This window comes from Mus musculus, chromosome 9 (genome assembly GCF_000001635.26).
Source record: "Mus musculus strain C57BL/6J chromosome 9, GRCm38.p6 C57BL/6J".
Classification (NCBI taxonomy): domain Eukaryota; kingdom Metazoa; phylum Chordata; class Mammalia; order Rodentia; family Muridae; genus Mus; species Mus musculus.
The window spans coordinates 55,406,662-55,422,514 of NC_000075.6; the positions used below are offsets into that span (position 1 = coordinate 55,406,662).

Here is a 15,853-nt window from a genome sequence, read left to right on the forward strand (position 1 = left end):
GCCTTGATAACGGATTGTGCCTTGTATATACCCAGGCAGTCCCTGAGACTCCATCTGAACAGTCTGATGGAAAAAGTAATTGACTTATTGTTTATAAGAATGATTTTACCTACATATCAGTTAAAAATTTTGACATGCCAAAATAAGAAAGCAAGCCCCTCCTCTAGTCCTAAAACCTCAGATGCCCACTGTTAACTTCATCCATGCCCAGGGGCCCTCTCCCTCCCAACTCAGTGTGGGCTTCCAGCAGGAAACATGAACTCCTGTCCAGACTGGCTCACATGAGGGACCTGCTAAACAACTGTTCTTTGTATATGAGTACACTGTAGCTGTCTTCAGCACACCGGAATCGGATCCCATTACAGATGGTTATGAGCCACCATGTGGAACTAAGGACCTCTGGAAGAGCAGTCAGTGCTCTTAACTGCTGAGCCATCTCTCTAGCCCCAACAATTGTTTTTGGAAAGCTGAAAATAAGCTCCAAGCCCCTGCCCCTGCCCCTGCCCCTGCCCCTGCCCCTGCCCCTGCCCCTGCCCCTGCCCCTGCCCCTGCCCCTGCCCCGTGTTCCACCCTGCAGCTAGCCAGTCGGTGTTGGCTTTCCTCTCTCTCTGTGCTGGGTTTTGCCGCTGTCACACTGACAGATCACTTACTATTTCTGCATCTGTTCTGTCCCCAGAAAGTCAGGGGAAGAGGCCCCGTAGCTGTAACCAAGAGAGTTGACATTCCTGTTATTTTTCTTTGCTGCTGTGGGATGATTCCCAGAGAGACAAAGGCTGTTTTGACTCCATTGTCTTGCCAGGCAATTTTTAGGTGCATTAAGTAAGTTCAAACATGGCTCGGTGCATTCTAAGTATAAAACCCACGCAGAAATGGCCTGGTTAGCACAAAGCAGATTTGCCTGGTCTCATGCACTTACTTGAGTAATGTGTATCAACACACTTACCCTATTTGATTGACATCTTAGAAAGCTTTTGGTTCTTTGCTAAATGTCTTTTTGCCTATGTATACATGTGCATACATAAACACACATGTATGTGCAGGCACATATGTGTGTTATGTACACATGTGTCTGCACACAGAGGTGCCAGAGGACAGCCTTGGGGTAGTTGTTCCTTATAAGCAGTCCACCTTTTTGCTTTGTTTGTTTTTGTTGCTGTTTTTGTTTGAAGCAGGGTCTCTCTGTGACCAGGGGCCTAGCAGTTGGGCCAGCTGGCCAGTGAAGCCCAGGGTCAGCTTGTCCTGACCTCCCCAGCTCTAAGATTACAAATGCCATGCCTGGCTCCTGAGAACTGAGCTCAGGTTCTCATGATGTCGTGGTAGGCAATTTACTGAGCTCTCTCTCCCCTGTCCTTCTTATCATCTTTCGTTCAAAAGGAAAACTCCAGGTTTGGTGACATCCTCTCTGAGAACAGTGCAGTGTTGGTACCTGTCCAGCAACTGCCAGCAACTCATGCCATGACAGGCAACCACGAACCCCAATGCCAAGGCCACACCAGTTTTTGGTTTGCTGGTTTGTAGAAGAACTGAGTACACTGCTGTTTCCTTTGAGCGTTTGGAATATACTGAAGCACTTGACAATGAAATATAGGGATAGCTTGTAAAGAAATCAAGACCAGGGGCTCTAAAATAGAAAACAGGTTCTGAGTTGAGAAACGTTTTATGGATTCACTGTGAAACTTGTTTATCTGAAATTACCATGATTTAATGACTGTTTGTCAGGCAATCAGGAGCCAGATGAGTCCTGCTGTTCCGTTTGTTCCACTCACAGAGACCAGATTTCCACAGGTGACTTGTTAGCCTGGGTGATATGAGATGACACATGTAAGTCAGGGGTTTTAGTCAGAGCGCTATCATTGGAGAAGCTGGTGAGGGAGAGGGTATGGGCTTGGCGAGAGCCATGCCTTGTAGCAAGAGAGAGCTGCTGGGGCTCTAGGCAGAGCCATCACAATGAAGCTTTGGGGACAGAGTCTGCATTGGAGGTTGACAGGACAGGAATTCGAAGAGCAGTTAGGACAATTGGCTGAGAGGGACTAAGTCACCCAGAAAGGTGACAGTCAGGATGGGGTGTTAAAAGAGCCAGAGAGTGGGCAGAGGGTGTGGGCAGGAAGAGATGGGTGCAGGGATAGGAGGTAGATCACTCTGAGGGACTGGCTTAGTGAGGGGACAGTGATGTCCCTTTGCTGTCCTTGAACTGATAATCAGGAAGACATCTAGGCTGGAGACATAGGGTTGAGGCTTCAGAGAACTGGAGGCGACAAAGCCAAGGGTGCAGGGAATAAGAAGGGGTGACAGCCCTGGGAGATAGAAATCTGCAAATGCAGCTGAGAGACTGTAGCCAGGGAGTTGGAAGTCCGGAGTTGGGAGGGGCAAAAGGGGAGGAAGGGGGTTGTCCTGGAAACAAGGCTTTTCCAGCAGGGTGGTTGCTAGCACCACAAACTGCTTGTCAGCATGAGCTAAACAAGATGCTCTCAAGGGTGTTGGCATGTTGTGTGTGTGTGTGGGGGGGGGGTCATTGGTAACGCTGGGGACAGGTTGGGGGATTTAGCTGCAGCGTCAGGCTGAAGGCAAATTGCAGCAGATTCACTAGAGATGGCTTTGTTTAGGACGTTTGCCTGGGAAGAAGGGGTAGGGGGTGAACGGCTCAATGAACAGATGTCATCCCCAAGAGATTATTTATTTTAATTTTTAGACTTGAAAACGTTTCTGTGCTGGGAGAAAGTTCTGGAACTAAGCCTTGCTCATTCTCTGGTCAGCAAGGTCTGGGATAGTGCTCCGTGTTCTGTGAGTGCTCCATCAATGTTGGTCCCTTAATTGGCACACATATCATCACACACCTGCTGGCCTTTGCTCTCCCCTGTAGCCTTGAACACTTTACTTTAAAATAGCTGGGAATCTACTGCCAGAAAGAGCCAGCATGAGGACAGACAATGAAGTCGGCTTGTCTGTGAGCTCAGGACCCCTGTAGGTATCAGCTACTATGTCTAGTTGGGGCTGTGCCCTTTGGACCCTGGGAAGAGACAGTCACCAGCCTGTCCCTGGGGATTTGGGAGAAGGAAGCTGCAGACAGGGCTGTGTTCTTGTGATCCTTCTCAAAGGACACTTGCCACTTTACAGACCTTTTTTTAGGAGAGGGAAGTTTGAGATGAGCTCCTCTGTGTGTAGCCTTGGCTGTCCTGGAACTTACTTTGTAGACCAGGCTGGCCTTAGATTCACAGAGATCCACCTGCCTCTGACTCCCAAGTGCTGGAATTTAAAGGCATGTGCCACCACTACCTAGCACTCAAAGACTTTTTATTTTAATTTTATGTATGTGTATATCTCCGAGTTTTGGTTTGTGCATGGTAGTGTAGTGCTCATGGAAGCCAGAAGAGGGCATCCAAGCTCCCGGAGCTGTGGGTGCTGAGGACCTAACTGGGCTCCTGTGGAAGAGCAGTGCGTGTTCTTCCTCACTGAGAGTGCATCTCTCCAGCCCTAGAATGCTCTTTTAAGAAAGCTGAAGGCTGTTTCCCCTTCTGCAGGGTTTCCCACTGTATAATTCAGAGTTCTCTAGAAGAACAAAACAGATAGGATGAACACACATTCACATACTCACACACACATTCGAACACTTACACTCACACATTAACAGTCACACACACATTCACACACACATTAACAGTCACACACACACACACACTCACACATACTCACATATTCACACACATACGTTCACATATATACATTCACACACACACACACACACACACACACACACACACACACACACACAATCACTCATACATGCACATACATTCACTCACCCGAAGAAGCAGGCTCTAATAGTAGGAAGGAGTGACTTAGCATCAGGACAAATGAACTTCTAAGTGAGAGCGAGGGCAAGCAGGCAAGCAGGCAAGCAGCAAAAGCCTCCTTCGCCCACGCCCTTTTATGTGGGCTGCCACCTGGAGGTGTGGTCCAGATTTAGGGTGGGGCTTCCCACCTCAAATGATCCATTAAAGAGAAATCCCTCAGCTATGGCCAGGCGCTAGGGTTTTGGTTAATTCCAGGTGGGGTCAGGTTGACAGCTGCCACACCCACATTCCTTTTTATTGCCGTGCACTTGGACCCAGATCAGGACTTCCTCTCACCACTCTCACTTAACTTTTAACCCCAAAGAAAACTTGTCCAAAATCCATATCCCCCAGGGGTCATCTCAGCTTACTCCAGATACCATTCACTCCCAACCCCACCATGGTTGAAGCCATGGGCTGCGAACGGGGGGGGGGGGGGGTGCTGCCCGACTTGCTCAGGAAGCCTCGAGCCAGTAGTCTTCTATTGCCAGGAGCAGTTACCTTTTTGAAAACTGCGCACAAAGCCAATGTATATACTAACAGCTGCATCTTCCCCTATCCACTGCGATCTCCACATTGCTCTTGGGGAAGAAAGAGGCTGATTCCCCAAGAGCTGGGTCTCAAGCCACAGACAGAGCAGAAGGCTGCTGCCCCTGGACCAGATTTAAAGCTGGGGGCTCTGCCTCTCTCTTTCTGCCACGTCACGGAAGTCATCCTTTTCTCCCTTGAGACAAATGAGCTGGGCTTCATGGAGAGAGGGTGAGGTAGAAGAAGGGCCCAGGGATTTACCTGGCTCCTTAACCGCAGCTCCTGCACTCACGTGGGGAGGAGCCTGGCTTATGATAATTACGTCATGAATCATCTTTAAAGGCGTGGCCAAGACTCTGCCCTGCCCTGCTGATCTTGCTAGTCCTGAGGGCAGCCAGCCTGCAGTGAAAGGGACTAACACCCCTCAGCCCCTTTGAGGAAGCAGCAGTCTGGGCTGGGAATGAAGTCCACTTCTCTCAGAGCTTGCTGCTCTGCAATGAAGTGTCCTGCTGGGGATTTGCAGCAGCCCTGCTTAAACAGCAGAGTGTAGGCCTTGGACCCAGAATCTAGTATCCTGGGTCTCCCTGGGGGTCCAGGAATCTGGTGTTGTAAATAAACACGAAGTGGGGTCACTGCACATTGAGATGTGCTGGGTCTTAGGGATGGTGAGCTAGGCCCTTTGGCCCATGCCTAGGAGTTTTCAGCATAGGCATCTGCAGAGGGGAGGAAGCCACGGGCCATGAGCCAGCGCGTAGGCTATTGAGGAGCTGGGTTCTCACTCTGGCTTTGACCCCAACTGCCGGAAGCAGCTGACTCTGGGCATTGCTTGCTCTGACTCTGGGCATTGCTTGCTGGAGTGTGTCCTGAGCCCTTGTCTTTGCAGCTATCTTTGCTGCAGTCTCTGCTAGCCCAGGAAAGCAAGTCTCCAGTTAGTGGTCTGGAACTGAGAGCAGAGTTGGAAGTTAGATGCACAAATGGGCCACCAAGGAGGTCAGGCAGCTGCTGGCGCCTGAACTGCTCCACCTGCTTCTCTGGTACCACAGAGGCCTGCAAAGCTAGAGGCCCACATCCTCCCTGGGGTATCAGGGCCCCAGGGGCTGACCTCTTCTCCCCTGCTCTCCCATCATTCCTGGTCATCCCCTCCCCCTCTCCTTAACCTACATTCTATAGGAAGTTCAGCTAAGACAAGTTTTATTTTATTTTACTTAGAGACAGGGGCTCTCACTTTGTAGCCCTTGCTCACTCTGTAGAGCAGGCTGGCCTGGAATTCGCAGGGATCCACCTGCCTCCGTTTCCAGAGAGATTAAAGGTGTGTCCAATGCACCTTGCTTTTGAGGAAGTATAGCAGTTCTTTTTGTCTTAGGAGTGAAATTCATAGACACAGAAAATGGACCGGAGGTGGCGAGGGGCATGGTGTCACTATTGAATAGCGCAGTTCTCCTATGTCTGTTGTGCACACGAGGGTATTTAATTCGGCAGGAGTGTGCTCTAAGGGAGGTCAAATGGTGCCATGCCTACAGTCCCCTTAGGACCCTGGCAGTGGCAACCATCTTGTGGGTCACATTTGGTGCAGGCAATTTCCTTTCTCCATCCTGGGCCTTTTTGGCTGGGAGGGTGGGTATGGATACTGTAACATGACAAAAGAAAAAAGTGTCAAGTCCAGCACCCTAGGAGGGAGCCAGCAGCAAGAAAAGAAGCCAGGAGAGCATGGGGGTTCCTACCTAGTGTGAGTGTGCCATGCAGAGAGGGAAGTCTCTGGTCCAGACACAACTTCACCTCGGGTGGCTTCAGCCTCCGTTCCTCTTGGTTCATGAGACTCACTTGTGAGGAGTGCCTCAGCACCTGGCTCTCATCTGCACAGCCTAGATAGCAGGGGCTACTCTCAGCAATGTCGAAAACTGTGTCCTCTAACCCACCTCTTCAGCAGAAGAGAAAAGTCATACCCAGGGAAGAGAGAGGCTTGAATTGCTCAAAGACCCAGTCAGCCATTATTGGGTGTGATCTTAAGAGATGTGGGAACGCTCACCCGACCCAGAACACTTCCTACCCCTTGTAGTCAAGGCCAAAGAACAGGTTTTGTTGAGTAAGGGAATTAAGGCCTATGTGTGGGCTTGGAGCAGGTGAAGACCCAGCAGGCTTCCGTCTCTCTCTTCATCCTTTCTTCACTGAAAGAAGACACAGCCATGCCTACCTATGCAGCACACTCTAGAGGAGGGAGAAAGTAAAATAAACAGAGCCAAGTCTGTTCAAGGGCGCAGCTCCCAAATGGTCCACAGTGCTTCTTATCAGCCATTGGGCAGAACACACACACACATATACACCGAGCCCAGGGAAAGCTAGGAAATGTAGTCTTTTGCCCTGTAGCCATGCCTGAAGACTTAGTGCAGGACAGAGAGACATGGAGAACATCAACACTCATCCTTTGCCATGGTGCAGGCACCAGGTAACAGGCAAGACTCAGCACATTCGTGAGAGGAGGGGCAAGAGATGCTGCTGAAGAGGAGTGCAGGGCCTTGGGTGTCATTTGCTCTAAAGAATTTTTAGTGTATTCTATATGTGCTGATGGGCTTTGAATGAGCCTGGCATACAGGATACTGAGGGGGTAGCACACAGTGGAGGGGCTGAGCCTGAGGACAAGGCACCACAGAGAGCAAGGCCACCACTGTCCTGGAACTAGACACTGGTAGCGGGAAAGGGGATGGTGTATAGACTGGGTTGACACAGGGAATGGTGAAGAACTAACTGTACTTGTCACTGAACATGGAAACAGTTCCAGATCCGAGCTCTGGAACCTTCTTGGGAGAGAGAACAATAACCACTTTTTCCTTTTAAACGTGTCCTCAGACTGTCCTACGGATCGTGGTACTGGGGATCTGGGATTACATCGAAAACAAAATAGAGGTATGACCACTTTCTGTCTCCAGATCCTAGAAGCTGGGAAATATTGTCTCATCTGCCACAAGAGCCCAGCTCTGTTCAGCATGCACCTGACCACAGGGATGCCACTTGGGGGTGGTGGGGGAGGGGACAGACCCTGGCATTTTCCAACTGAAGGATTTTCTTTAAAACTTGCCTTGAGATTTACAGAATGTATACAGTTAAAGTTGAATCAACTTGAAAAGCCTTTGAGATGTACTTTAAAACAAATACATCTACTTGACTCACCCAGCCATGGGGCACTGGTCAGGGAAGCCATAGACTTTTCTTAGCCTGGTGTGCACTCTGCTCCATGGAGATGTGGCTGCCGTGTGAGGAGAGGTCACTACAGTGCGGGAGGCCCACCTGCAGCCAGTGATTTGTGCATTGGTCTGAGGCCAGGCTGAACTTAGATATCCAGTGTTGGCTGTTTTCCTTCCTCTCCCCTGACTGTATTTTAGTCTCTCTGGCCCAAACCTGGGAGCCTACACAGAGGTCCTGGCCTCAGAAAGGCTCACACAAGGCTGGGTTCTGGCAAGCATAGAGAAAGTCAGCGCCCAGGGCTTACTCACACGAACTGCATCCCTCCTCTACCTGTCTTGTCCCCTTGCTGCGTTAAAGACTCTGCACTTGTGAGAGGTGACACACTGGCCCTAGCTTCTTGCCATCCACAGATAAAGAGTCCCCTGCAAGCCATCAGCTCCCATCCTGTCAATGAAAGAGTCACCTCAGTCTCTGACCAGGGTCTAGGATGTGGGATACAGCCCTCAGGTTGTCTAAACTAAGAGCTATATGTAGGAGGGCTGAGGTCGTGAGAAGAATGAAGAATACTTGATCATGTCTAGGAGGAAGAGGCCTCCTCAGAGAGAAAGAGCAGGCAGCTGGAGATGGGGTGAACTTCTGAGAGGCACAGGCTACCTGGAGAAGGTGGCCTGCAGCCGTGGCCTTCCTGGCTGCTCTCCAGCCTGACTGATCTGGAACACTGAAGTACACCCCTCCCTTAGGTGTTTGACGGGGCTGTGATCATCCTGTCCTTGGCCCCGATGGTGGCGTCCACTGTGGCTAACGGACCCAGGAGCCCCTGGGATGCCATCAGCCTCATCATCATGTTCCGAATCTGGCGGGTGAAGAGGGTCATTGATGGTGAGTAGCCTGGGGCGGGGCGGTGAGGAGGCAGAAGCTGGAGGCTGTCCACTTGAGAAAGGACGACTCAAGGTGGTACAGTCAGTGTGGGGTGGGGGCTCAGTGTAGGGTGGGGGGTCAGTATGAGGTGGGGGTGACCCATAACATCGAGAAAGCCAAGCCTAAGCCTACCCTGTCTCTTCAGCATGGTATTCTGAAACCACCCACACAGTCATGTGTCATACTTACCCATGAGTGCACCACTTCCCAGCCCATGCAACTATTTATTTGGCGGGGGTGGGGACAGTGTTGTTTGTTTGTTTGTTTGTTTGTTTGCTTTTGAGACAGAGTCTCACTATATAGCCTTGGCTGTCCTGGCACTTGCTGTGTAGACCACACAGCCTTCAATTTACAGAGATCCACTTGCCTCTGCCTCCCAAGTAAGTGCTGGGATTAAAGGGGAAATTAAAGGTATGCACCACCACACCGAGCTCTGATGGAACTACGTATTGTATGCAAGCAAGGCCAGTCTTCCCATAAGACTAGAACTCTCAGCCCTGAAGAACAGTGTCATAAAACTGGGGCATGGTAAGGAAGGTAATGACCCAGGGAGGGCCTCTGGGGTCATCTGGGGGAAATGAGAGAAGACCCAAGGCACTGGGCTCCCAAAAGTGGCCCTCAGATGTAAAGGACATTACAGGGAGGCTCACCTCTCAGAGCTACCAGGATGGGTTGTCTTCCTCTCCAAAGAGGAGGTGCCCAATGATTCCCAGGGAGCACTGTGCCCTCTCCTTACTTCCAGAGGCACCTTAGAGGACTGTCAGAACACAGTTTAAAACCACTGTGATAGATGTTAAGGTACTTTCAAGTCCTGAATTTTGGCTGCAATGACAGAGTTCTCCCGACAGCATTAGCTTGACAGGTATAAGGCAGGAGGGATGACTTCTTGGGTCTTCTGCCTGTGGGAGGGCAGCCTCTCACCTCCCACCTGTGAACACGAGGACAGCCATCGCTTCATTCCCAAGCTTGGTTGTGTCTGTCATTACACTGCAGCATCTGCACTGAACTAGAATGTGGGGGTCCATAGCTTAGGAAGGAGGGCGTGAGGAGCTCATCCGACACATTCTCCTCATGACAGATGGAGAAACTGAGTCAAAGAATAGAGGCTCACACTGGAAATGGTGCTCAGAACCATGATTGAAGCCCAGCTCTCTTCTCTCTCTCTCTCTCTCTCTCTCTCTCTCTCTCTCTCTCTCTCTCTCTCTTTCATACACACACACACACACCATGTACATACCATGTACATACCACACAGAGAGACTATGCACACTACACACTACACACACAACATGCACGTACCACTTACATATCACACACACACACACACACACACACACCATGCTGTATACACCACACACCACATATATACCACTCACGAACACAGAAGCGCATACAACACACATACCACACTATACACACACTGCACATACCATATACACATCACACACACACACACACAAACACACAACCTCAGTGCTTCTTTTGGCTGCTTGATTCGCCCCTCCTACTCAGGATTCTATTCTGGACTCTGTCCGGGGAAAATCTTCCTCAGAGCAGGATAATGCCTTTCGATCCTGGAAGCTGTGGACAGCTGCACATTGCTCACTAGTAGACGCTGACAGCCTCCTTTGAACCTTCTCCTCAGATCACACTTGGGAACTAAGGAGTGCTAATTTGCCATTCTCACCCTGGGTGTGAACTGGTCTCAGGAACAGCTAGGCAAGGCAGTTAAGGACAGCAGTTAGGGACAGGCTGTAGGTGCTCACTCTGTCCTTCTCAGGGAGAGCGTGTAGAGAGGTCTAGAGTACAGTGACAAGAGACACACGTGACCTGTGACTGTTCGGTTTGAAAAACCCAAAAGGGTTTTGAAAGGTGTGAGACCCTAGGGGGTAAAGTGCAGAGGTCAAGGTGGTCTGGAGTTGACTCTGAAACATCTGTGGATTCTAGACCTGCTAAGCCCAGGAACCCCATGGGAGGGGCTTATGCAGCTACTGCTATCTGAGAAATCATGGGGATCCCACACCCAAAGCCCCAGCTTTCTCTCAGCATCTCCCTCTCTATCGGAAGTAGGATAATCTATAACAGAAACTCAGGGTATCCTTGACCTACACACAGCACAAGCTTCCTATTAAAAAAAATACAAACAAACCAGAAATCTGCAGAAAGTGACAGATGTTACTCACTACCTACAAGTGACATGGCACTTGTTCTCTACTTAGTACTAAGAACACTTTCTATCTTGTTGCTTTGCTGCATAGAACCTACCTTCTCAGAGTTACTTCATGGTTCAAGATGGCTGTACCAGTGCCAGTTACAACTCTTCTTCATACCCAGGAATGATGAAGGAAGAAAATATAAAACTAAAGGGGACTCCCCACTAACCAGTGTCAGTCTGTCTATCATGTCTGTCTGTCTGTCTGTCTATCTATCTATCTATTATCCATCCATCCATCTTTTATCATCTAGTCATCTATCTACATACCTACCTACTGCCTACCTCAGAAATAGCCTTTATTAGTGGATTATCTCCAGAAACAAAAAGGCTACATTTAAGTTACACCCTATGCCCACAGACTCTGAGATCCCCAACTCTGCTACAATTTGTTTTATGAATACCTGTAACTATAACAGAAACTAGGATATAGTCATTTTTTCTTGGCAGTTGTACCAACACTCCAAAACTCCAGGGCTCTGTCACTATGGAAAAGAAGGAACTGAATTTGGGTTATGGTCTCTCTGCTTTCTGAATGCTTTTGGGTTCCCGCCCCCACCCCACATGCCCACAAACTGAGTCTGGGCTTTGAGGATGTTGCTGAATTCTGGGCTTGCCGCTCTGCAGTCCAAGCCTAGCTGCTGACCAGCAATTCACATGGCTTCCTCTGTCTTCCAGCCTATGTCCTGCCAGTCAAGTTGGAGATGGAGATGGTCACCCAGCAGTATGAGAAGGCCAAGGCCATCCAAGATGAGCAGCTGGAAAGACTGACGCAAATCTGTCAGGAGCAAGGGGTAACACTTTCAGATCTGTCCACCTCTGTCCAGGCCTTGCTGAGGAATCTGTAATGTCAGGCTGCCAGAGCTTGGGGACTGCAGTCAGAGGGTGTCCTCAGCCCCTGAAGACAGACCTCCCTCAGCTCCCATCAGCCCCTGCCTATGTCCCACTCACTGCAGAGCTCAGTAAACGCGCGCTCAGTGGTCCCTTGGAAGTGTCTCCACAGGATGGTGCTCATGTGCACTCCTGCAAGCACACGGTCGTGCAGCCCCTGAACAGCTCTTCAGCTCCACTCATCCTCTCACTGATGTACCCAGCCTTGTCATCAGGGGTCTGATCTGGCTGGACTTGTGCTAGGCACCAGAACCCCATTCTAGATGGGACACGGGCCAGTTCTCTCCTCATGGGAGCTCTTGGAGAAATGCATTTGGTGGTCAAAGCATATATGAAGGCAGTCTGGTGCCATGCATGCCCCACAGGGACCCTGTAGACCATGGTCAGGGAGGTTTGCAGAGAACTTGACCTGAGCAGAGCCATTTAGGAGAAGATCAGGCAGGAGACCCAACATGAGAGTGGGGCTGAGCTCGGCTGCAGAGCCCATGCCCCTTGTGAGCTAGGGGAAGCTTCAGGAGGTAGGAGGGACTTGGAGGGGCTCTGGGCTGACCAAGGCACCTGGGGAAAAGGGGAAGTGTCTCTGTGGAAGTGTTAATCTTTCATGGATCTTTCTGGCTGCTTCTGGAGAATGGGTGGGAGGGGACGGGTGGGGACAGAAAGCCAGAGAAATAGCAATCACCCGGGTGACAGCAGACCTGGGTTTAGGCTGGGAGTCTGGGAAACTGAGCTGGGAAAGCTGGAAGTGTTACCTAGAAACCAAATCAGAGAGGATCGAGGAGCTTTTGGTTCCCCGTACAACAGGATAACACCACTATTGTTGACAGCTTATGAGGTTCAGCACAACACTGCGTTGCTCTTAAACTTACCGATGCCCAGCAGAGAGCACAGCCCAACCACCAGCCACCATCAGCCATGCATGTGCTTCATGGGCAGGAGCAAACCCTAATGGCCAACTCCAATATCCTATACCACGTGTCTTGTGTCCCGTGCAGTACAGGTTCAAGTCACTGCCCACATGTAGGCTCCTCACTCGGGATCTTGGGATGGGAACTTCCTCAGAGTCTACATGGGAAAGAACAATAAATAAAGAAGATCCATGCTAGGTAGTGACATCTGGAAAAGAGATGAACAGAAACGAACTATTGTTTTAATTTAAAAAGCACCTGAAACCTGTCATCTTAGGGAAGACTGCCGAGAGGGCTCCCTGTGGGCGGGGTGGGGGTGGGGTGGGTGGAGCAGGACTCAGCTTCTGCCAGAGAGCAGGAAGCAGTCCACTGCTCTCCAAAGCTGGAGCTGAGAGAGCAGGAAGCAGTCCACTGCTCTCCAAAGCTGGAGCTGAGAGAGCAGGAAGCAGTCCACTGCTCTCCAAAGCTGGAGCCCACTCCCCAGAGGCCAGAGACAGCACCCCATTGGTAGTATGAGCCGAGGTTTGAGACCTGACCAGACAACAGATACCCTGAAGGGGATGGATTCGAGCCATGATTCTGTTATGGCAGGGTGTGGGATGGCCAAGAATGGCCTTAGGAAGAGACGGTTCCAAGCCAGGCCTGTTGCTTAGTGGCTTTGTGTCTTGGGTGCTGATAGAACCTTGGTTTTGTTACTCTGAAAAATGGAGGTAGTGATGAAATCCTCAGAGGATGGTTATAAAATTTCAATACTAACGGTGGCTCACTCAAACTGCCCGCTCACTCATCCACACACACCTGCCTTAGAAATAAACCCGAGTCATAACTTGCTGACGGGCCCGTCTTAGGCCAGGACAGATGTAGGTATCTCACACTTCTCTCCCATCCCACCTTGTTGAGAACCATTCCTTACCGTGTTTTCTGTTCAAGCTCAGTGAAAATATGGCTCCAAGCTGGTGGTGCATGCCTATAGCAGCATTCAGAGTCAGGGGCAGGAGGATTACGAACTCAAGGTCAGCTTGATCTAAGAAGTGAGTTCTAGGCCTGAGATACATAATGAGAGAAAAACATGCTCATGGCAGGCACAGAGCAGCCTGATCCACACTGGCCAGAGTGCAACCCCTTACAGGCAGCAGCCCAGACTTCTCAGCAGTCTACAGTGTCTCCAGATTCTCTAACCTGCTGTTCACCTAGCCCTGCCCCAGCCACACCCCCACACCCATTGTTCTAGTCTTTTCCACAATTCTTGTCTCTCATAGCCGGAGTTTTAGAACATATTTAATAGGAGCCTTTTCCGAGAGGAATTTATATATGCCTCACGCACAGAAACCGACCTGTAAATGTGAAATACGCAGGTCTCTTGTTTATTTGATTGATTGACCCACTGACCGATAAATTGATATTTGGAGATGGGGATTTCACTGCGTAGCTCAGACTGACCTTGAATTTAAGACCCTCCCATAAGACCCTCCTGCTGTTGCTAACCCCACCCCACCACTCAGCCCCACTCTCCTCTCTCCTTTAAATATGCTTATGGAAATATTTGCCATGGTTGCATACATCTTAGTTCTTTAACAAAAAGATTATTTTTGAGCAGTTTTAGATTTACACAGTTCCCAAAGACCCTATGCAGGGTCGCCTGTTTCTGATATCTTATATTTGTATCATTAGTTACAATGAGTTAACCAGCACTGAAACATCATTCAAATTACATACCGTCCCAGGGTCCGCATTCCATGTCCATCTGCTCTCCTGACTCCTTTGGTTCCTCTCTGTAACACTCCCTCTCTCTTCCTTGTCTCAATGACTGGTGACTTTGAGGGCACTCACTGGGTGTTTTGTAGGGGTCTCCCTATTGAGAGCTAGTGCAGTTTTTCTCTTGGTTGTAATGTTTGGAGGGAAGATTGTAGAGTGGATGTGCTGTTCCCACCAAGGGTGACAGGGCACACTTGACAGGGCAGAGTTGCTGGCCTGACCACCTAGCTGAGGCTGTTAGGTTTCTGCATTGTACAGATTGTCATATGGCATCTCATTTCTTACCATAGATCACAACCAGGGGGCCTCAGAGCCTGTCACACCTTAACTGAAGTCTGTGACAGCAGGACAGCTGCGATCTAGTCTAGGGTATGGCAGGCAAGAAAACAGAGGTCCACAGAAAGGGAGTGTCACACAGCAGTCTGAGGATATGCCAGTCTCCACACATACACATTCAAACACACACACACACACACACACACACACACACACACCACATGAGTGTCACCTTTTTATTCCTCAGAATCCTGTGAGGAAAGGAAAAAAATAAAGGCCTTGGGTGGGGAGGACACACAGCAATCCATTCTTGCTTCTGTGCCCTGGCCAGCTCTTTGCATTGGCTGCTGCAACTGTGGTATACATGGATCTCACCGTCCTCGAGACTGCAAGTCTCTTCTTGCTGGTTTTATTCCCTGATGGGACTACAGCCAGAGTTCTAATGCCTGTGATGGACAAATGGATGCCAGAGGAAGTGGCTGGTGGCTGTCATCCAGGGAGGCATTGTGGACAGACACCCCTCTGTCTTCTGTCTCTCTCTGTCTCTGTCTCTCTGTCTCCCTCTCTGTCTCTGTTCACCCTGGCTCTATCAATGGCACATTAGATTAGTGCTTCAGTCGATGTGGCATTATGTTCTTCTGAGTCATCTTACAGCCACTTCTGAGATTTCAGGCTTGTTGATGCCCAGGCTCTTGCTGTAATTCAGAAACACACCCCAGAGCCCCATCCTGTCTGCTCTTTGCCCTTCAGGCCTTGTAACATACTTGGCCCAAACTGGTACAGCCTGGCACACTTGGGAGTTAGTGTTTACCTCTGTTGGGTCCCATGGGGATGGGAAAGAAGTGGAAAGTTCCTTCCCCAGCCTTGAGATTCTGGGAAAATACTGAGGGTCTAGGATCACTGAGGGGTGACTCGGAGCCAAAGGAGCCCTGTGGTGCCTGTGTACCCCTTAGTACAGTTTAGATCCTGTACACACCCAGTTCCCAAAAACAGCATCCAATGGATAGCAGACGTCGGGATGCTGAAATTTTGCTTCTAGGAGTTGCCAGCAAGCTGGTTCCAACCTTTACTCCACCAGCAACTCCTTGCTCCTCCCCAACCCCTGGTGTCTGATACTTTATTGAAAAGATAAAGGCAACAGAGTTGTTATTGCATGGGTGGTGTAAAGAAGCAGTTGAGTTGTTATTGCATGGGTGATGTAAAGAAGCAGTTTAATTGAATAACTTGTAAGGAGACTCTTGATGTATAAGATGGTACAAATACTGTTGAATGGACTTCTATCATGGTCATTATTCCCATGGCTTTTGACTCTGATGGTCAAGATTAGCAGGTCAAGATTTGTTAACCCCCTCTACAGA

At 49.7% G+C, this 15,853-nt stretch overlaps 1 protein-coding gene across 8 annotated transcripts in view; it reads left to right on the plus strand.

The window, feature by feature from the left end:
- The window catches only part of Tmem266 (transmembrane protein 266), a 111,433-nt gene that overhangs the window by 79,749 nt on the left and 15,831 nt on the right, over nt 1–15,853 (plus strand). For all 8 annotated transcript variants that reach the window (NM_172923.4, NM_001357568.1, XM_030244381.1 and 5 more), the window contains 3 exons: nt 7,203–7,259; nt 8,279–8,417; nt 11,347–11,462. In NM_172923.4, the coding sequence (NP_766511.1) occupies nt 7,203–7,259; nt 8,279–8,417; nt 11,347–11,462 (312 nt within the window). The remainder of the gene's footprint in view (nt 1–7,202; nt 7,260–8,278; nt 8,418–11,346; nt 11,463–15,853) is intronic.